The 23,500-nt window shown below is 34.6% G+C and overlaps 1 protein-coding gene across 2 annotated transcripts in view; it reads right to left on the bottom strand.

The window, feature by feature from the left end:
- Positions 1 to 23,500, bottom strand: part of FSTL5 (follistatin like 5) — a 305,571-nt gene that overhangs the window by 53,504 nt on the left and 228,567 nt on the right. For both annotated transcript variants that reach the window (XM_066317637.1, XM_066317638.1), the window contains exons 8-10: positions 15,896 to 16,016; positions 8,289 to 8,450; positions 6,279 to 6,413 (exon numbers count right to left, since the gene is read on the bottom strand). In XM_066317637.1, the coding sequence (XP_066173734.1) occupies positions 6,279 to 6,413; positions 8,289 to 8,450; positions 15,896 to 16,016 (418 nt within the window). The remainder of the gene's footprint in view (positions 1 to 6,278; positions 6,414 to 8,288; positions 8,451 to 15,895; positions 16,017 to 23,500) is intronic.

The following is a 23,500-nucleotide window of genomic DNA, read 5'->3' as shown; positions in this document are numbered from 1 at the left end:
TTAATAAAAGATTTGATAGTCCCTTAAAATGTACTTACACATACTACAAGCTAGAAAAGGAAAAGCCATCTTTTATCAGTTGCTGCAGGGATGTTGGGCACTAGATTATAGAACCTGTTTACAAAAAGAGAGAAATTGGAGTCCTTAAGAAAAAGAGTTTTAGTTATGATGAAATCTCATTTTTCTGCTAGCAGAAGAAGTTCCAGCAGTCTGACGTTCCTTTATACCCTTGCAGCTGCCATACCCCGGGAAATCATCACAGACTGCTGCTAAAGGTAGAAGAAAAGCACTGTCACATCAGAGCTATTCAAGGTTTAAATTGTGCTGCTATGAACCAGTTTGGGTTTTTTTAATGTTCTGTTGACAATATTCTTCTACAAATATTTTTGTCCTGCATTTGTACAGGAGCAAGGTAATAGCTGAAACCAGAGCCTGACTGAATACCTTCTACCTTACAAAGAACTAAAAAGGCAGGTAAATGATGTGTAGCCAAGACAAACATGTAAAATATCCAGGTCCAAATGCAGTGCATAGAATACTTGCTCAAAGTTGTTTCAGATGTTTAGCTGGGTACTATTAGTTTTGAATACACTTCGGAATATGTCATAAATTTTAAGAGTGCCATAAAGTACTGCTATATCTGCTCTTAGTAGCTGCCTTACTTCCTAAAACTTAGTAACTCAAGTAGCTGTAGGATAGTTAGACTGGGGTATATGATCCAGTGAAAAGAACAGAAAACACCTGCATAGAACTAAATTCAGTAAGAAATCAAAAAAGAAGAATACAATTATAAGCCAGCTAATATGTTCCAGCAGAGACCAGGTCTTCACAGACAAACCTGATTAATTTTTTTTAATGTTAATAGGAGATTGGTAATGTAAAAACTCATGTATTTGCAACCCATAATTTTGCTTAACATCTGATTTGTTAACACAGAGTATTCTGACTAAATATGAGTTATTTAATAATGGAAAAATATATGTTAATTGAATTTAAAACTACCAAAATAATGAATCTGAAAACGTATCTAAATCATTAGTAAAAGGTGAATAAGAAAGTTCTGGAGCATGTCCAGGGTGACAGGCAGTGAGTTGTGTCTTAACCACTTTTATCAGTGATCTGTACACAAATACAAAATAGTTTCCTAAGCCTGTGAATTACCTGTAATGATAAACAACAAATTTAATATATTGCTTGAATGACTTTCTCAAGATCATCTCTACAATAAATTATTTTTTTTATTCAAACGGAAATATAGATGTCTTGGAAAACAAAGAACATACTATGCCTGACTGAGACAGGTGACAAGGAACAGGATTTGGAAAGTGAGGTCTGATAGCATATAGGAGATAATCATATTAACAAACTTCCACTGCTGGTATTAGTAGAAAATAGCAACAAATGATTGGTGGATGGGGAAGAAAAAAAAAACCCAAATATATATTTCTCTTTCCAGAACATTAAAGAAATAAATAATAATAATGCATAATAAATAATAAATAATGCATTTTCTTCTGCAAAGAGCAGTTCTCATTTTTAAAAAAACAAACTGTACCAAAACAATTAGAATTCTCAAGACAAAAAGACTGAGTACTATGGTAACTGTCTTATTATGAGAAACTTATATATTGTGTCTGTGAGAACTTGCAATCAATATTCATATATTCATAGGACAAGAATTCTTAAGAGGTCAATTTATTGGAGGAGAAAAAAAAGAGGCTCAAAGGAGGCAAGTGAAGGAAAAACTGACTTAAAATGGAAACTAAACATTATTCTGTATCAGTGAAGTTGATTAAAAAAGGAAAATATCAAGAGAAATGAGGGACTTTTTGACTCTCTGCATGTCTGACTCAGGTATATGCCTCTCTGTAAGGACACACTTCAGGCAAACAAAGCATTAGATCTGTATTCAGGCAGAACAGAATGCAATTTAGTGTCTTGTGAAATGTAGAAGATAGAACAGTTAGATTGTTCCATCACGCTTAAATCTATGAATCTATGCAATACCTGTTCTGAAAAACAGAAATACATTGGAATGAAAATAAAATCAGATTTTAAACTGCTATTTGTATTTACAAATGCGATTACACCAAAGAGTCCTTCCAACACAGCTCAGCTGTCTCAGGTATTATTAGAGGATCATGACAGTAGGGGAGACTCTTGTGTCTTCAAAGAGATTTAGACCAGGTCATTAATCCCCAGAATGTTTTTACCAGTCACCACAGGGGTTATTCAGCTATCAACCAGACCAGCTATCTCATTCTCAATGGCTTTAACTGCAGGCTTGAGGGAAAATGGAATTCACAGCAAAAAGAGAATTTGCAGTCTCTAGAGAATCAGAACAGCACAGTTCTCACATTCAGGAGTACTTTAGATGCTACTGCTATTATCAACATCAGAGGAATTAAACACAATCTGTTAAAAGAGAGCAGTAGACAGTTATTACGAGTATAAGAGATATTTATATAGGTATTATAAACTAAAATGTTCCATTATAACTTCACAAATCAAGCAAAAAGGATTCATGTGCTGGGACATAGTTGTTAAATAAATAAAATTTCAGCTACAGAATTACTTAATTGGCAAAAGGCGCAGCTAAAGTGAAAGTATTTAATAAAAATAATTTCATTTCTTCCACCTAAGACAATGTTAAAATGAAAGCATGTTTTCAGAAGTCTTATTTTTAGTGCACATTGAAAAAGGCTGATGTGCTAACAGAAGGTCAAACTATCCTTGAGACTATCATCCAATATTCAAAATTTCACCTACGTGAGACAGAACAACACATCCCTGTTCATTGCCGGCTTTTACTGAACAGATCCAGATGGCAAAGAAATTTCACAGTATTTTCCAATCACTTCCATCCAGATTATCATCCTGATGATGAACAATTATCATCAAACAATATTGACTTTTCTTAGTCATTGGACTTCAAACTTCTGAAACTGGAAACTTTAAAATAAACAAGTCCCTAGCACCCTTAATTCATACTTCAAATTATATATATTTTTTTTTTTCCTACTAGCATCCCATTTTCCACAATTCATTATATCTTTGCCTTCATTTCTTTTCTCTTTATAGTGTACACACACATGCATTACATGTAACAAACCTATGAATTATAAAAAGCTAGCAACATGATAGCACTTTTAGAGAGACAGGAAAGGTAAAAGTTTTCTTCTTATTTAACAATCTACTTATCCATAACAACAGTGATTTTTATCTTAGTCCGAAGTACCAGAAAATACAGTATTTTCTCTCAGGAGCTGTTTAAATTACCATTTTACAGAGAAACGAACAAGCCATGCCCTTTCTGCCATAGATATTTTTTTCTCAAAGCACTGAACAGAGTTTTCCATAAATTTGGGATGTATAGAAAGCGAGATTCCACAGAAAAATAATAAAAATTTATTTTTTTGTGTGAAGTAACATTAAACCCCCAAAGTCTTCCCATGCACACAAACAACGGGTCAGATAACTACAAAAGTAAATATTTACTTTATTTAAACTTTCTAGGAAATAAAATACATGCACAGGTAATGTAATAATGTTCTGCACTTCTAATGTTGCTTTTGAAATTACTGTCATGCTCAAGGCAGTGCAATTGTATTTTACATTTTAAAACTCAACTGTAAAGTTCTCACCAAATTCTCAATAGAAAATGAACTCAATGTTCAGAAATGCTTTCAATTTGCTTTGATTTTTATCTTTTGTGACATCACAAAGGAGAAAAGCTCAGACTAAATGACAAGCTATTGAGAATTTGATTGTATTTCATTCAAAACACTACCCCTAAGATTTCCAAACGGAAACCCTCTCGTAAGTAAAAAAAAAAAAATTATGGAATGTCTACTTTATTCTCCTAAAGGAGGATAAAAGCAAAATAATTCATAAAAATGTCATCAATGACAGAAATAGTTTATGTCAGATCATAAGGAATCACATTTATGTTCACCAGAGATTATTTTTAGAATCTAACTTGTGACCTAATCAACAGGCTTGAAATGGAAGCAGCTATAGTATTGTGCTTAATATGTATGGGTGGGGTAAGAAAAAGCCCACAATCTTACCCAAGTGGGTTTACCTAGGTAATTTTATTCCCTAATAATCCCTAATTTAACACATAAACAAGAGTTTTGGGGGAAATATTAAAACAAGCAGAAAAAAAGTTAATAATGAGGCCCTTCCACTTCTGAGTTCTTTTATGCTAGCAATTCCTTGCTGCAAAGGAATTTTTTAAAAAGCAACAGCAGCTTTTTAAACTGCATCTATAAAAATGTGTACCTATTATGGTAATCTGTTTATATATTTGTCAAAATGATATTGAGAGTCAGTGCTTTTTTTTATAACTTTGTACCTTAGTCTTCTTGCATGTATCAAAATGAGATTGTGAGCAAATTGGAGTTTAACATGTAAAAATCTGCTACACCTAAATTTGAATGTTATAATTATGCATCTTTGAGTTTTATGAGCATTTACACATGGATCAATTCCTGGGAAATAATGTTCAAATACCAAGGAACATAATGATAAAATGCTTCCCTTCAACATACAACACAGAACTCACAGGATAAGTTCCTTTTATAGGAAGGAAGATGACTACATCTTTTGGATGAATTGTCATAGAAATAATTTGGTTTATATTTTGTCTTTCTTCATTCACATCTTTCATAACACCAATGGTCATTCTAACAACTTACTGCTAGTAGATATTACAGCATTTGTTACAAGCTGTGTTCACTGTATGGCAGGGGATTTTAAAAATCCTGCTAAGGTAGCAGATCTAAAATTACGACATCACATTACAAGTCCTGAAAAATGTGATCTGCATTGTTGTGGATATCCATACATATTTACAGCAGATCAGGTCTTCAGAAGATAAAATTACTTAACTAAAACACTTGGAAATTGGATGGTTGGCTACAAATATTTTGTTGTTAAGGCCAAACATATACAAACTAAAGGTCTTGAAATTTGGCAACATTCACAACATTTATCACAAAATGCAAAAAGCAAATGGAAATGGCCAAGCTACTTCACCTTAGATTACCAGAAACCCTGCATGATCAAACAAATTATTTATCCTCAGGTGTCTTCCCAGAAAGGTCTGAACAGTAATTTCCATGACGCTTAAGCGCTTAAGAAACCCAATGTTAAAGCTTTTGAAAAATTACAATTATAATTAGTGTTACTTAAAGCAGCTAAGTAAAGATATCAACATTTAGATTATGAAATTTTCCTGCATGGAAGATTTACTCTGAAACATTTAAAGCATAGTAAACCTATATGTAACTGAACTCAATGTCCTGTGGCTTGGAAGTGCCCAGCAGACTTGCAATGCTACAAATTCTGCCTCTGGTATCCTGCTGAGTACTTGGCACTGCCAAATAAGCTTTTAAATAAACAGGAATGTCTTCAGTTAATGCTACCACACTCACTAGTAAGATAACTATCATTTTACTGGATGTATTTCTAATAAATATGTAGTATTCATTGAAGAAAAAGATTCAAAAGAAAAAACAAACAAGCAGATAAAAATCAACCAATCAAATCAAACAGAAAAATGGGGGAAGTATAAACTCAGGAATGGATTTTTATAAGTAAGGTAAGAGGAAAAAATACCAAGTTACACAAATAATAAGGAAATAGGGTTTATAAATCCCACTACCATTTAACAGAGGATAAAGAATACAGCTTATTAGTAGTGATATTGATTTCTTTGGAACATTCAACTCCAAACAAAAGTGAATGTTCCTGTGCATTCCAGGCACAAGAGAGCAGGCTGGAACTGATCTGGACCCGCTGGGCACTTCAGTAGGTGAGATCAAGTCATATGACTACGGTCACATCATGAGGGCCGATTTTGACTCTTGGCATATGTCAAGAACAGACAGGACAAAAACGTCTTCCTCCCACACCCCCATCAACCACTGGAAAATATGCTAATATTTGCTATATACACATATTCAGTTCCTTTTTTCCTTGACATTCCCTTTGTATGCAACACATCTATGATGAGAAAACCATCAAAAATTTACCAGCAATGTAAAAAATACACTGATTCACAGAATGAATCAGAGATTTCATTTTACTTCTAAATATACTGCAGAATGCACACCCTGCCTTCAGTGACTCTTGCATACCATTAATTGAACTTTATTTTTTTAACTCAGCTATCTACACAAACTCATTTTAATTTATTTAACACTTCATAGTTTTAATACTGATTAAATGTTTCAGTGTGGGCGATGTATTTTTATACTTCTCACAATACTCACGAGTCTTTCGAGCAGAATCTTCCACAAAGAGAGAAGAAATATCTTCATCCACCCCTGCTTCATTCTTTGCAATGCAAGTGTATGCTCCTGTATCTTCATAGCGCACATTGCTAATGTGAACCTCACTACCATTTGCTGAAAGGAGAGGAAACAATCAACATGCAGACGTGCTAGTGCTTTCAGATTATAAATTCAGAAGGGTTTCTCTGCTTACACTAATTAAACCATTTTCATTCCTGAGTTCATAACTTGGAGGCATGCCAAATTAGTCCAAAGGTAGTTAGTGAATTACATGCACTATTTCATCTCACAGATATTCAGAGTGCCTCAGTTGATTCTGCATTTCAGAGCCAAATATCAATCTGAGGTTTTATATATATTTAAATTATTATTCTTTTTCAAATCAGGTAAGTAACAGGTTTTTATTATGTTGCATTTGGTCACTGGACACCATAATTTCCCTTACAGAAAATTACCCATGGAATACAACAGGCCAAACTTTCAACATAAATAAAAACTTTAATTTGTTGCTCCTAACGAGAGGCATCTAGTTAGTTTTGGTTTTGTGTGACTGCAGTGTAACAACAGAGAAAACAGGTGCATTGAAATTTTTCATCTACATCAATGTACAAGCTTATGGAAACCTCAAGAATTGTACGTCAGATTGCGTGGGAATGTCAACAAAAAGTCAAGGTTTTATGGGCAAAGGTCTTTTAAATAATGTGATGTGAATAACTGTGTGAACAATAATTCATTGACTTTTAAGTATAGTATACTTGCTCAACTGTAGGAACTACACAAAAACCAGCTTTGTAGGTTTCTAAAGTATGGACTAAAAGAGGCATTGTCTTATGGCATAGCACCTTTCTAGCTTGAAGCAAGTGCACATATAGTTTAACTCAGAAAAATCTCTGGGAAAATGTAATGAGATTTTCAACATTTTATTTCAAATAATTCCATGATAGAAAATTGAATTAGATGTATTTTGCTTAGAGAAGAACCCTTTTAATTTATTTGTCATAAATATATGGAACAGAGAGGAAGGTGAAAAAAATTCCTCAAATTACTAGAGAAGAAATGAAGAGAATGTTGCTATGGAAGAGAAGTTCATCACTTTTTACTCATAGTGGAAAGAATTTCTGCAAAGCAATTGTTCACAATTATCCAGGAGAGTTGTACATGAAAGAAAAGGGGTCTATGACACCTGCAGGGGAAGTAAAGCTTCAGAGAAGCACTTGCCATGTCTGTCCCACTGCTTCTTACAGTGCAGGCTGAGTAGATGAGCAGGCTGTCCTATCCTAACTATACATCCTGGGTTTTTTGATGAGTGAAAGTTTTGAAGGGAACACTAGCAGCAGGAGATCTTTTTTTCCCATGGCTGACCAAAAATTACCAGAAAGACTGAAGAAGCATGGAGATTTTATGATGCACAGGTCCACTGTTTTTGCTGAGCCCTGAAGATTCATAGAAATTAACTGGCCCTAAAGGTAAGACATCCTTTTAGTTTTGGCTAGGGGTTTTTTGCAGGTTTTTGGGGTCTGAGGGATTTGGGGTTGTTTTGTGGGGAGAGGTAGAGTTTGTGTATGCAATGTCTGCACTCCAACAGGGGTCTGCTGACACCCTTCAGAAAACAGCACATCCATTTCAGGTTTTTCTCTTCCAGTCCTTTCTAATATAATGTCCCCATATCTCATTAAGATTCTTATCAGTTCTGATTGCGAGCAGGTCTTGGACTGCCTGCTCCACTCAGATACTGCACATTTTCAAATAGAGAAAAGCATATTGGAATTTACTGGTAATCCTGCCAGTAAGTACAATCATTACTCCAACAAAGAGAAAGCAGAAAGATATGAGTCTTGGGAAGTAACTGGAAGACATCACTTCTTTTGAAATGTGTTAGCTTAGACTTCAAGTCTTTCTTAAAACTATGGAAGAAGGGCAGCTAGTATGGAAATGATGCACAGCTAAAACATTAGCAACTTGTAGAAAACAATCAATACACCTCTTTACCTTGAAGAGTTAGCTGTTTGGACAACTTTGGAGTGATATCAATTCCATTCTTCAGCCAAGCAAGTTGTGGGTTGGGAATACCTTCAGCGTGGCACCGAAGGCTTGCCGTCACACCTGGCTCCCTTGCCTGGCTCTCTGGATAGACTCGGATAACTGGTGGAACTGAATCAAGAAAACAATTATAATTTAGTGGAGAACGTTATCTTCATTTTAAGAAAATAATTATAAGCAATTTAGAAGACCCCTGCAGCTATATATAACAACACACAGATGTGGTATTTGTCAGATATTCAGTGACATTCAATGCAGAATTCTGTCCCAGAAAATTTATGAAGCAGAAAAAATGTTCTGTGAGAAAAATCTCTTTTCATTGTGGTATCAAAAATGAAAGCCTCAATTCTAGTTCAATAGTTTGTGGTTGAATAATAAGATTTCTATTTTTTCCTTAGATTTCTTTAAAAAATATGACTAATGTTCAATTAGCAAGTCACGATATGTTGTACAGAGACTTTAATTGTCCTTTTTCACAAATCTTAACATGTCATCTCCATCTTTTCCCTCTTTCCAAAACACCTAGTAACAATCCCTTCTACCTGCATAAAATCTGTTCAGGTTTATACATCTTTATACCTTTTCAGACAGGACCTTCTGTACCCATGATACCACTTTCTCTACCATACAGACACATCACTAGCTTATGTTCAACCTGATTTCCCTCTGAAGTCCTTTCCTGCCAAGATGCTTTGCACTAGATGGTCTTCAGGATATACTGGTGCACCAGGGTTGTTCCTCCCTGGACTCTTGCACTTGCTGAACTTCCTAAATTCCTGCTGGTTCATTTCTCCATCCTGTCAAACTCCGTACAAATATCAGCATGACTCTCAAGTCTATCAGCCACTCCTCCCAGTTTGGTGCCATCCACAAAACTGTTGTCGGTATAACTCTGCCCCTTTATTCAGACCATTAATTAAGATGTTACACAAGGCATGTATCCTTCTGGATAAAATGTCCACACAGCTGGATAACCGTGCCACACGGTGGGTGAACAACCGGCTCACAGACCAGGAACAAAGAGTTACAGTGAACAGGGGTAACATCTGGCTGGGATCCAGCCAATAGTGGGATTCTACAGGGCGCAATCCTCAGCCCAGTTCTCTGCAACATCTTCATTAAAGACTTGGACACAGGACCTGAAGGAATACTGAGTAACTTTGCTGACAGCATCAGACTGGGAGAAGCTATTGACTCCCTCAAGGACAGAGAGGTCATGCAGAGAGACCTCAACAAATCAGAGAGATGGCCAATCACCAATTGCATGAAGTCTAACAAGGGAAAATGCCAGATTGTGCATCTGGGATACGGCAACCCTGGTTGAATGTACAAACTGGAGAATAAGAGGCTGGAGAAAAGTGCTGCAGAAAAGGACCTGGTCGATGGCAAGTTCAATATGATTCATTGTGCCCTTGCAGCCAGGAAGGCCAACCCTGTCCTGGGGGGCATCAGGGACAGCACGGCCAGCTGGGCAAGGGAGGGGATTGTCCTGCTCTGCTCTGCACTGGGGCTGCCTTCACCTTACTTCTGGGAGCAGTTTTGGGTGACAGAACATAAAAATGACATTGAGCTGTCAGAGAATGACCAAAGCAGGGCCACAAGGATCATGAACTGTTTTGAGGTGAAGGAGTTTTGAGGAGTGGCTGGGGACACTTGGCCTGTTCAGCCTGGAGGAGACTGAAGGCAGACCTTATTGCAGCCTGCAGCTTCCTTGTGAAGGGAAGAGGAGGGGCAGATGCTGATCTCTTTGTGGCGGCCAGTGACAGGACATGAAACTGTGTCAGGGAAGGTTTAAGATGGATATCAGGAAAAGATTCTTCACCCAGAGGTTATTTGGGCACTGGAACAGGCTCCCAGGGAAGTGGCCACAGTAACAGCCTGACAGAGTTCATTAAGTGTTTGGAAAATGCTCTCAGGTCGAATGGTGTGGCGCTTGGGCTGTCCTATGCAGGCCCCAGAGTTGGACTGAATGATCCTGATGGGTTCCTTTCAACTCAGCAGATTCTGCGATCCTATGTATAAGACTAGTCTTATGAGTTTCTTTATTAACAAAATATAAGAATTGTTGACATCAGTTTTCCAAGATTCGAAAAATTTCTGCAGTATATGCTTACCAATTAAAAATCTTCCACAAACACCAGTAATGCCAGAGAGATGACATATGACATCACAGTGGACATCTTATTAGTAATCGGTGGTTAAGCAATATTGGAAAATTCTGCTATGTAGATTTTTTAAATGAATAACTAATTATATTATCTTTAATTTTCTATAGAGACAACTTGCTTGACATTGCTTCTAACAATAAAAAAATATTAACTGTAATAAGATTAAGAAGTGTATTTCCTATTCATCAAAGTTTTGTTTAATGAAGTTCTAAAAAAATGAAATACTTAGGTTGTGTCACAAAACACACCTGGGTAGAGGATGAAGTATCAGTTGGTAATGAAAGAAGATAAAAAGATCAAAAATTAACTGTGTCTTTTTTGGAATGAGATTAAATATTTTCAAATCCTATTCAACTATTTACAAGAGATGTCTCAGCATGGTGTCCCATTAGATCATAGAAACACCTTACATTTCTACCTTGCAAGAAATACACAAATCTACTTTCTCTCGGTTAGGATGCAAAAATCAGTAGGTTTCAGGGATATTTTAAACCCAGTTAGAGAGTACAGTCTTTTCAACATAATCCCAATATGCAAATTGCAAAAATGTAATATAATAACATGGGAGAAAGTTAAAAATTAGATAATATGGCTTTTAGCTTCTTAGACTACCAGCTGAGACAAAGAGTACATAACAATCAGAGATTTAAGGTTTCTACTGATTTTTTGGAAAGGACTTTTCTTGCATGGAAGTGGATCTTTTTTTTTTTTATTTTTCATCTCAAGGCTGACACTCCTACTCCCATTTACTCTCCATTTCTTCCCTCTTCTATCTCCTCTTGCATAGCATCTGTTTACTCCATACTGAGACCTTGTCTTCCCCACTGTGTTCTTCAGACTAGGCCCTGCTTGACTGCACATTCAGTGGTCTGAACATTTTTTGGTGCCTCAGCTCCCAGTCTCACTCTGCCTCTTCCTGAAGTCCTATTTTCACATCTGCCTGTTCAACATTTCTTGACAAGAGGTTCTTTAGGAAGCCTATATCATATTGTAGACTTCCTACTGCAGCAAAGCCAAATGGCTTATTCTCCCTCCTTGTCTCTGGAAAAGCAAGGATCTACAATTCCTTAAAGATAGGACTGCCATCACTGAACACTCTCAAGCATCTCAGCAACAGAAACAACTTTTAGTACCAATGGCAAGGCCTTGCAACTAGTTGTGTTTTAATTACATATGCCAGGATATTTCTTCTTGTGTCAATAAAATATTCTCATTGCATCTAACATCTTACGGGTTTTTAACTACTTCACCATACCAGATTTCTACAGAGCACATGTGAAGAGAATTTTTTTTAACAGTCCAATTTCCAAGAATTTTAATTGAAGAGAAGAAACAGGAATGCATTCGTTTTATTTGGGCAAAAGACATGCAATATTTCTGATGTAATATTATGGTTAAAAAAGTTTTAGAAAAACATTACAACTGAAATTGAATTTTTCCTAAACCAACAAATAAAATCCTGCATGACAAAGTGTTATTGTTGCTAAACTAACTACTTTAGGGTTGTTAGTAGATGTGAAAGGGAGGAGAGGGCCTGCTCAAATGAAAGTATGTCTTTTCTTTACTACTCCTTATTTCTATAGTAGTTCCTGCTCTCTTCAGCACTGTTTTCCCAGCAACAAAGGCTCTTGCATGACAGTAGGGTTTATTTCTTGCCAGATCTTCCCTCTACTTGCTGCCATTTTCTTCTTTCCTCAGCAATTCTGTGTCTGATAGGTTATCTATACAACTAGAAACATTTTTCAACCCTTGCTGTGCATTATAAATTTTATTTCATATTACTCTGAAGCCTATTTGTAATATTCCACTAAGAAAGAACTGTGTCACTGAGGCATGCTGCAGACAACTGAAATGTAAGTGCAGTTGTGGGCTCAGTCTAAAAGGTCAATTTGATGTGACAAGTTCAATGTAAAGTCTTTGGGGTTCTTTTGAATCAGGTTTTTTGTTTGTTTGTTTGTTTGTTTTGTTGGTTTTTGAGTTTTTTTGGTGTAATTGACACAAAAATAAATAAGTATCACCAGTAATGAAATTTTAAGTACACAGTTAATGTGACTGTTCCCACTGACTTTCAAAGAGACATGTTCTAGCATCTTAACCTAAAGAATCTTACTTTACAAGGGAGAGATCATGACATAGGTTAAAATGGCAGGGGAAACACTGCATGTTTGTATTTAGCAGAGCAATGTGTAACACATAATCGAGTGAATTCTAGATCCCTTATCTTTCAATTCAAAAAGAAGTGTGAGGCTGTTGGTTCCAAATATGGTGGATATGTAACTCTTCAATAGCTGTAATATTTTTATAAAACCTCTTGAATATTATTTCAGTTGGGTATCATGTGGGAGGGGAAGGGAGAAAAATAGACTATTCAAGACATCTTGAATCCAGAGAGAATGCATCTGTTTAAAAAAGAAGCAGGTGATACCTATAGTGAACTAGATTCTTCTATTGATATATATAGTAACTCTTGTTTAAACTTAGATGCTTTGGAAAAACAAAGCTGGCCAACAATTCTTCAGACATTACACATTTCCAGTTTACATCTGGCCAAGGGACTGGGTTCTTCTTTTTTTACCTTAAGGTAACTGCTGATCTTATTTAAGCATCACTTATATATTAGAAGAAAAATACAAATCGAACTGACAGACTCAAATTAATTTAGATATATAGTCTCAGAGTCATACAATCTTGAAATTGAATACATTGAAAGTTTAAAATCTTATGTAAATACTAATAATTAAGACTATCTCATGAAAGAGTTACTTCCTTCTGATCAAAACTTGTTTTTTGAAGTTTATATGAAAAGGTTAAAATATCAACTTATAGGGTTGCTTACAATATTTACTTTACCATATTATTTGTGTAAGAGTAGACTGAATTTTTCACTATAATACAAGTCTTTTACAATGCTCATTAATGTATTTTTAAGACTCTAAAGAAAGCTCATTATTCTTTACTACTGTGCCAGATAATTCAAAACTAAAAAAAAAAAAAAATCTAAGGTTTTAATCTTAAAAGTAAATCAGATTTATATATGCAATAATTGCACACTAGCCTAAAATATATTAATTTATTTCTAGAAATATATAGCTGTACATAAATGGAAACCAAGAAGGAAATTAAAATCTAATTACATTGTTTTCATTGAACCTTCACATTAAATCTTTGTGATCAACGTAGTCTCATTATCCCATTAACCTTTTGACTGACTCTCCAGTTAATACAAGTATCATTATATTAATTAGTCATTATCACAGCTACAAGTACTGACCATCATGCCTGTGCTTAAGAAGATTATTCCTTAGAAATACAGATCTAAACTGTGGAAGAGCTGTTCATTTGACCTTTAATCTCAGTGGATTTAACTCCATTTATCCACAACATGCACAACAAATAATCCTATTGCTCAAAAAGCCCCCTTTTCCTGTTTCTTGCTCCCCAAAATATTAACATCTAAAATAATTTAGGAAGATACCATTCCAGTGCCAGGTTTTGGAATAGCAGCTATCTGAGGTTTGCAGATGAAAAACCAATTTCCTGATGGACACTTTAACACTGCACTTGTCCTCCTTCACCTCTCTCAAATTACGTTTCCTGATTTTCTAGTCTTGCAGAAAACCTTCTACAACCTGAGGTGAGTTTTGCCTCGTTATGTGCTGAACTGAGACAAACATGAAGAATTGTAATATTTTAACTCTTGCTATACACTTCTGGGGGATTATTTACACACTGGGATTGGTAAAGAATGCATTGATAAGAATATGATTTTGTTAATAATTTAGGTAAACCAAGCCCCATAAAACAGAGAACAATGTTAGTCAAGAACCTACTAAAGTGTTCAGCTTGCCAAGAATTCTGCTATGTCTGCAGGAATTAAAATATTAATAAACTGCACTTCAGTCTTCTTACTAGTTTAGCCAGTAGTTTCTACCTGGCTTTTTAAATGACAGAAAATAATCCCAGAAGAAAAATTGGGAGGAAAAGATGTTGATGCCATGTCCCCATTAGCTCAGGGATAACACTCTACATACAATGTGTTGTAGTTCAGGAGGGGAAGAAGTTGGGGAAAAAGTCGAAATATATGGACAGAGAAATATTACAAGCCAGATTCCTGGAGAAACATAACAGCAGAGAGAAAATGTTTATAAAACTTTAAAAAAGCTCTAAGTGTCAAAGTAATTTAAAATGTGAAGTAATTAAGAACACAAAAGGGGGAAAAGGCTATTAAAAGAAGAATGAATCACATTAAAAGTCAAAATAATCTTGGAAGCTGTATTTCATATGTATATACATGAAAGATAAGAATAAAAGAAAATATTTCTGTGTTCTTGGAGGAGATGTTAAAGTCAGCCTAATAAGGGTTTATGCAACTGATTAATAGGTAACAAAACAAAGAATGATGGTAATACCACTGACCAGGAAATCAGGGCCAGAGTATGCCTCAGGAGAGAAACAGAGCCTCTTAATGCAAAGTAAATTTGGAGAAGATTGAGGTCAAACATGATTCTGGATAGGATTAAACAGTAACATGGAATGGCAAACACTGGTAGTTTACAGCAGACAGGGAGTCAAAGATAAATATGAATTGAAATAACATGAAAGCACTCTAAGAAAAAAAAAAAATTAAACCTCTATGATAAAGTAGATGCTTCATCAGTGGAAAAGAAGACCTTAATAATTTAGGAAATAAATTGCTTAGAGGAGAGGGTACACTAGCTCTAGAGAAGGTAAAGACCTGTCTTCCAGGCACCAGTAACAAAGCAGTTAAATTTTATCCAAGTACACAGTTCAGTGAAGTGTTACCTGGAACTTGAACAGATGTAGAAAAATGTAAAGATCAAATTTTCAAGTCCAGGTGCCTTGAGTTAATCTACTAAAATCATAGTTAGATTTCCATATCATAAATGTGAATTTAGAAGCCTACAGCAATTGCAAAATCTTCAGGGAAGTGCATTTTATTAATCTTATATTGAAAAAAACATTCTTAACACAAGAAACCTACAAATTTATTTTTCCCAGCGTATTCTCCAGGTTACTAAATTAATGCTAAAATCTACTTTATCCATGCGTATATATATATATATATATATATATAAAAACCACTTACTATTCTGCATAACATCACAGGTGCAAAGCAAGTCCTCTGGACTACCTGTACACCTTTTAATAGTTATTACTGTACAGAAGCAATAAATTAAATTTATTGTGTTTAATTGTTTTCAAGGTTATTTGAAGGAGAGCAATGAAGAAAAGTTTATATACCTTTTTCTATTAAGATGTAATACAATACCAAAAAAAAAAAAAAAAAAAAAAAAAAAAGTAGAACACAAATAACACATCTGCTCAACAAGAGTCTTATGACTTGATAATTAGAACATTTTTCCTTACCAGTCACTTGGAGAATATGAGTTTGATAAAGCTTATCATACCCATCAGCATAGCAGGTGTAATTTCCCATATGAGTTGTGGTAACCTTAGTGATGTACAAGGACCCATCATCTCCAAAATCCTACCAGGAAAGAGTAAAAACAAGGTTATCATAATTAAGCCCACATCTCTGCTGTAATTATGCTCATCATCTCAGCAACAAAGCTGTGATGCAAATATCAGACATCACACATCACAAATATTAAACCAGAATATCTGACAGTAATCTGAAATTCAAATATTATACTTGTGAATGGTGGAGTTGTTGCTACATATATTGTGACTGTAAAAGAAAATACAGCTTTTAACAAGTAGTTAAACTCAGCAGAAGCAGTATGTTTATTTAGCTATGAAAGTTATTTGCAGAAGAAAAGCTGCTGAGGATTGCATCTGACCAGAGAGAAAAACTAAATCTAGGCAAAAAATAACAAGTTAAATGACATCCTGTGGAAGTGCTGCCATCCTTTGTAAGCGGCAGCCACAAAAAAAAACCACAAAAAAACAAAACAAAAAAAAACACCACTTTTTTTCTTCAATTCTTCTCATTAGATTCAGTGGTACATTACAGAAGCACTACTGCTGTAAACTGATTTCAGGGATCTGGGATCCCTGAGAGTGTCTGTGAGCAAGACTGAGGCAAAAGATGCTTTCAGTACATCATCTTCTACTTCTTTTGGCACTGGGTCCCATGCCAGCTCAGCAAAAGGTCCATATTTTCCCTTGTCTTTCTTTTGCTGTTGATATAGTCCTGAAAATCTGTAGACCTTCATAACTCTGACCAGATCCAATGCTGGGATGGCTTCATCTTTCCTTATATGCACATTCAAATAGAGTCTCCAGGCTCTTCCTGGGGCACCTGTTGCTCCTTTTACTTTTTTTTTTTTAATCTGAATCCTGTCAAGAGCTACTTGTTCATTAATACAGACTTCTGGCTGCTTTTGATTTATTGTTCATTGTGAAAGCCTGTTCTTGAGCATAGAGGAGTCCATACTTGAAAATCAAATTCCAAGCACATCCTTGAACAGGCTGAAGTCTCCTCTCCTGAAGTCCAAGCTTGTGTGGCTTTTTGCCCTGCTGTCTCCTCCTAGGCTCCTTGACTCTGCCATCTCACAGTCACTGTAGCCAAGGTCGTCCTTACCTTTATATCCCCAACCAGTTCTTCCATATTTATTTCTTCACAAACTTCATAATCTTCTCCATAAAATCCTCAAATCCATGAAGACTTTATCAAAAGCTTGCAAAACCAAAGACTTAATCTACCATACCTCAGTCACAAAGTCTGTAAATTGCACAGGAAAAGAGCTTTGATAGACAATTTAACTACGTGCTGCCTTATTTTTACATTCCGCTCATTGGATCTAAAGGATGACAAAGTACTGGGCTACATTAACGCCTGGTTCATTATGACTATTTTTGCTCTCACCTACAAATTCCCCAACTTCTCCAGTTCTCACTTTCCAGTTTTTGTTCTTATGCAGTGAACATAATCTCAATGCTTTTATGCACATAGTTCATTCATGATGACTTTAACAATAACATCCTGAGTATTTTTGTGGACTGAAATTTAAACAAGAAAACTGAATTCTCCATGAAATTCCTTTTAATTTCTCAGTTTTCTTTCTTTAAACACACTCAAAATATTATTCAAAAAACATATGTCTCACTTTATTTCTTCATCCAAAGATGTGCAGGCAACTACATTTCACATTGCTCTACTCTGTGCTTCCAATCATTCCTTGGAAGAAGAAAACAACTCACCTAAAAATAAATCTACTTGGTAATACTATCAATAACTTGACTTTCTCAAGATAACTATAGGCTTCTATATTAGCACTTTGGTTACACAGAAAATATTTCTACCAAATCTTCAATATACTATTACATGTTACCACTGCAAAGATCAAAAAAAGGGACCCCCCTTTAAGACCTCATTTTTAACTTCAATGTTGTAAACCACTGGATTTTCCGTCAGAATAATGCATATGACTAATTTCTAAAAACCTTCTTATTGAATCTTTCTATCTTTATCACTTTCTAAAATATATGAAGCAGGTCAATTTACTTTTTCCCCCCTTACTAGCTGAACACACGTTTTCAAAGCCTTCCTCTTCAACAGCATTATTAGTGGAAGATGAAATAGCTATTCAAAAGAGTCACATTACAGGTACTTACATTTTATCTGGAAAATGGATATTGTTATTGCCATTTGGACTTTTTTTGCCTAATCTCTGCCAAAGGTATTTGTGAACAAAATAAAGCATAGGATTGAGTGTATAAAAATTCAGCTGCTACAATGCAGTATGTAGACTAGCTTACTTTAACTTTCCTTATGTTAATTTATTAGATATTGATTTGAAGCATACTTACCTATTTCAGCTCTTTAATTCATTGTGGCATATGATATCTTTAGGTACCATAGCTATTTTCTAAGTAAATGGGTGCCTGTGCTATGGTTTCACCCTTCTTTTTCATAGAAACCATGGATGAAACACTCCAGTGGTTATTTTATATTCATATTTCAATCAAACTCACATATGATGACACTGAGAGAGTTAGAATTTTATGGATAGTGTTTTTATCGGTAGTGGTGAGTTTTGTTTGGTTGTTTGGTTTGGGGTTTTTTACAACTACAAAATAAATGTCCCTAGCTTATTGTTATTGTTATACCGAGTTCAATGTTTGTTTTGTTAATTAAAGCAAACTACTCAATACAAAGTGAATTTAATGTTGTAAACAGCATTTCAAAAGGGACGGTGAAGTACAAACAGAGCTACTTGACACTGTATGTTGACAAGTACTTAGTGATTTATTGACTAACTCACAAGCTAAGTAAAAAAAACCCTCTTGTATTTATACTGACACACAAACATCTTTGAAACAGAGCCTTCAAACATCAACAGCAAAAAATACTGAAAAAAAGGTGCTTTTTACGTTTTGGAAACTATATCTTATGACAGTAAAAAAAGAAACTTGCTACATGCTCAATTTTTTTTCTCCTACTGTTCAAACAGAAATGGCAAAGTACTTCTAAAATTACATTGAGAAACTTTAGTTATTTTTGTCATACTTGAAAAGATAGAATTGAACAATTATCTTAACAATAATTCCACTACAATTCTGTTCTCCTGAAGAACTTGAGATTTTGTAACTCATGATATGTGTTATGAATAACGAGCAAAATAATATGGAAAAAGTCTTTAATTTGATAGCGAATCTTTGCTTTGTTCTCTTACTGTTTATAAAACAGAAACTAAAGGTGATTTTTGGTTTTGAATCGATGATTTCCTTGGAGTTTATGACTTGCTTTCATATGCTAACACTTTACATAGAGAGAATTTATGACCATTTTCCACCACTTCTTCATTAACAACTCTAGGAAGAGTGTTCCTAGCTTTCTACCCACAGGAGAACATACAATGAAACAGACTGCTTGGATGTGTTCATTATAGAAGCTAGGAATGGGTTTGGTTTGTGGCATTTTGTTTGTTTGTTTTTTCCCCAGTACTTTTTGCCCATACATTGCTTTCCTAAATGTTTTTGGGGTGGATTTTTGGCTTTGTAAAAATAATTAAAAAAACAAAAAACAAAACAAAACAAAAAAAAAACCCTACATAGACCATGTGAACTGAAGATGTGTGTTCTTAGCTACATTATCCTCAACCAAAAAAAAGGAAGCTTATTTTTTCCTTAATAAATGAAATTAGGGAACACCAAATATTATGAATGCATAGCCTTTCACGTTACCTTTTAATTTTTATTGGCGGTCTTTAACAAATTCACAACAAAAAAAGAAATTATATTGTTTGGGTTCTTTTTTATTGATGGTTGTAGGAGTTATAATAGTTCAATTATAATGAATTATAATGATAACATATTCTGGGTGGGGGCATTTCCCTTCTTTTTAAAGAAAAATCTTGGTTTTTCAATGGGGAAAGGCAAAAACCCCACATCATCTGAGTCTGACCTGATCAGGTAGATAATCTGAACCTAAGAATTAAAATTTTGTATTGGTTTGCAAGGTGAAGGCTGTACAATAATTGCAACCAAACAGATATTTTCAGAACAGCTGTTTGCTCGTAAAACACAATCAATATACATATTCCCTTTATTTCCTGTACATCCCTCCAAGCTTTCTGCATTTTCTTTAAGTCAACTCATGGAAGTATCAGTAATACTAATTTCACGTTCTTGCCCATATTTTACATATTTGTCAGTATCTCTAACTTCTTTTATTACAAGGATACAGAGAGTAGATAACTTTTTGAGGGTTAACTGAAAAGATTTTTAAAAATAATTATTAATGTACAGCTTATTTGCCAGATAAACTCATGTTTTCCCTGCTAATGTCAATGTTAAAACTCCTATTTTCCAAGTAATCAGTTTTTCTGTTCACACTGGCAAACAATGCAACTGCACTTCACTACTGACTGTCACAAAGAAACTATATTCCACAAAGAAATCGAAAAAAAAAAATTGCACTTGGCAGAAATCCAAGATTTTGTTTAAAGTTTTCCTGCTAGATTAAGAGGGAAAACAAAACCCACATTTCATAAGCACAAATTTTACATACCTTCTCTGTCTCAAACTTTACAGTTGCAATAAGAACAAATCATTAATCTAATTTAAGTCCACTGGTTGAAGAATCAGCCTGACAGAAAATTGCAAATCATGCCAAAGCTTAAAGAAGGAAACTACAGAGTCTAACATAAGTACTAGTACAGTATATGCAGTTGAAAGGGACAAAATCTTAAAAGAAACTCTGTTCTCAAGAACCTAACACCAGACACCAATTCATGACTATTAATGCAGGCGAGTTTTAGTCAAAGGAAACTAATCTTCCTAAGCTTCTTTCACAGTCATTTGAGAAAGCTCAGGGTAGTAAAATCCTTTTATGGGATCATTCAGTGGATCTGCCACTGATCACTGTTTTAGCTACCACCCACCTCTCTCTGCTGATCATGAAAACAAACTTCCTAACTACAATTAGACATTCCAAGCATTTCACTGATTCCTCTTTTCTTGACACTGGGAAGAACAGAAAGAAAAAAAGCAAATAATGACTGAATTTTACAAAGGCTGTATCTCATTACCATGAAATAGCTTTACTAGCCTTACTCTACTGATTACTGGGTAAAGCAATGATCATTTGGTGAGTAATTCAGAACACCTAACTAAATCTTCAATTTAGTTCTCTAATGAAGAGAAAGTCTTCATGCATACCTTCCAAAGCTTGTCTTACAAATGGTCAGCGCAGAGGTCACCCTCTCTTCTTGTTTCCTAAAATAAGGCTTTGTTATGCATGAGCCCAGGCTGGTAGTAGAATTGAGAAGGATTGGACTGTATTCAGCAAATCTAAGAAAAAGATTATTTCTCTGACTAGAAATGAATATAAGAACACTGCACCTAAATAATTAACCCGATATGTATGATTTTCCCTTTATTCTCTGGGATATCGTAAGGACTGCAATTTCACTTCATGAGGAAATAGTAACAGGTAATAAATGGTAATATCCATTATTCTACAAAAAACATGCAACTGCTTAGTGCTTTTCAAAAAATATCAGTTGATTAAGAATTGGTTTTGCTATTTTGAAATCTAATAAAGTTCAAACCTCCTAAGAATCTGAAGAGGGATAACACAGAAAAATGACATGAAATACCTCAGTGCTAGATCACCAGTGAGAATAATGACTTCATTCGATATGTAGATGTGTAAAGAGAATTTGGAATTTTTTCTTGTTTATGGCAGACACTAGACCTAAGAGGGAGCCTTGCCAAAGTACTAGAGCTCTTGAGGCTAGCCATAAAACATCATTAACCTATTACTTCCCCAAAAACTCTGTAATTTTACGTTATCTTGTGATGAATTGGCAATAAGGATTGCTAATTTATTTCGACATTCAAAATCTCCAACTGAGTAGATGCAGTGTATTTTAGATGGAAAATTCAGCATGCCCTGATACAGGCATGCCCTGTCTTTTTTTATTGCTTCATGTCACAGAGAGATCTTCAGAATAACTCCTATACCATTTAACTTTTACTCATTTTTAACAAAACAAATTGTCATATAATCAGATTTAATCAGATAAATCTATTTGGCATTAATTTCTCATATATTTTTCAAGTTAAACTCAAAGCCAATGAGATGAATTTATAATAATTACCCAACTACCACAATTTATTATCATTCCCCCAAACTGTTCTTTTATTCTTTTAATCAGCTTTAATTGTAGATGCATTAATTATTACACTCCAAGCTAGTTCTGCAAACAGAAACTAGCTATGCACTGTGCATTTTACTTTGAAGCATATTCCAAAGTGTATCTAAGTGTTAGGAGGGCCCAGAGAAGCAGAAGTACTGATGTAATTTACCTTTTAAGGTGACTCAATTTGAAGTTAGATTTGTGGAATGAGATTTTAGCAAGTGCATCCCCATTTCTACCTTCCATCTTTAAAGACTTTTTATTTGTAGAAAGAATGCAAAGAAATCACTGCATATTCTCTAAATTTTTCTGATTCTAAAAACATCACACTGTAGAATTGCACTGTGCTAAGATTTAATCTGTTTTCAAATACTCATATTAAAATCTATTTAGTTTTGAATTTACAAAGTTTATGGGAGTTTTTGATCTTCCTATTGCATAAAAAATCTGGATTTCAGTTTTAGTTGCATTTAGTTGCAGTTTAGTTGCAGCACCCCTTTTTTATACAGAAAATAATTAATGTATTTTTTCCCGAACAGCACTCATCTTAAAATAGAAGAACTAATTTTATTTCATAGAAACAAATTTCTCCAGATGTTTCTTTACAAACTCAAGAGAATCTAAATAAAAAAAAACCACAACCAGAAAACAAACAACCCTAAAATTACTCAAATTTTTATACAATAGTTACCTAGTCTATCTAATATATTTTGAATCATTCAGGAGTGAGACAGAAAACTAGGTAGAGTGTCATCGAGGTTTATGTAATCTACAAAAGCCCTGTGGGATAAACTGTGGGTTGTCACAAACTCCTTTATGTACATGTGATAAACCAATAAACAGACAGCAAAATAGCTTTTCAGACAGCTTTACAATATCTTGCAGACAAAACTGTCTAAACCAAAAAAGATAGAGATTGGTTAGGAATCCCTACTACGTGACAGCTGAGGATATACCAGGGGAGATGGTGGAGAAAAATAAAAAAAATAAACCTAGTACCTTAAAATTATTTAAAAATCAGAATTATTCACTTTGGCCCATTCTTAGCATACAATGGGGAAAAAAAGCATATTATAACTCACATAAATTTTCTCGAGTTGATCTCAAATTTTAAATGCAGCAATAATGTATGATCTAAAGATAACAGTAGAAAGAAAACAGGGCCAGTCACACAATATTTGGATTATTAATACAATGCCACTTGTGTCAGTTTGTTATCAAGTATGTCATATAAGACACAGGATTGCACATGCTTTGAATGATTTTTGATGTAATTCCTACACAAAACTTTTTTTTTCGACTATACACCTGATTACATACAACAAAGTGAATTACATCCATTCCTTGTTATCTTTTTTTCTTT

This window comes from Sylvia atricapilla, chromosome 4 (genome assembly GCF_009819655.1).
Source record: "Sylvia atricapilla isolate bSylAtr1 chromosome 4, bSylAtr1.pri, whole genome shotgun sequence".
NCBI classification, from domain to species: domain Eukaryota; kingdom Metazoa; phylum Chordata; class Aves; order Passeriformes; family Sylviidae; genus Sylvia; species Sylvia atricapilla.
The sequence above is the reverse complement of the archived record's forward strand: the minus strand, read 5'-3'. Positions and strand labels throughout refer to the sequence as shown.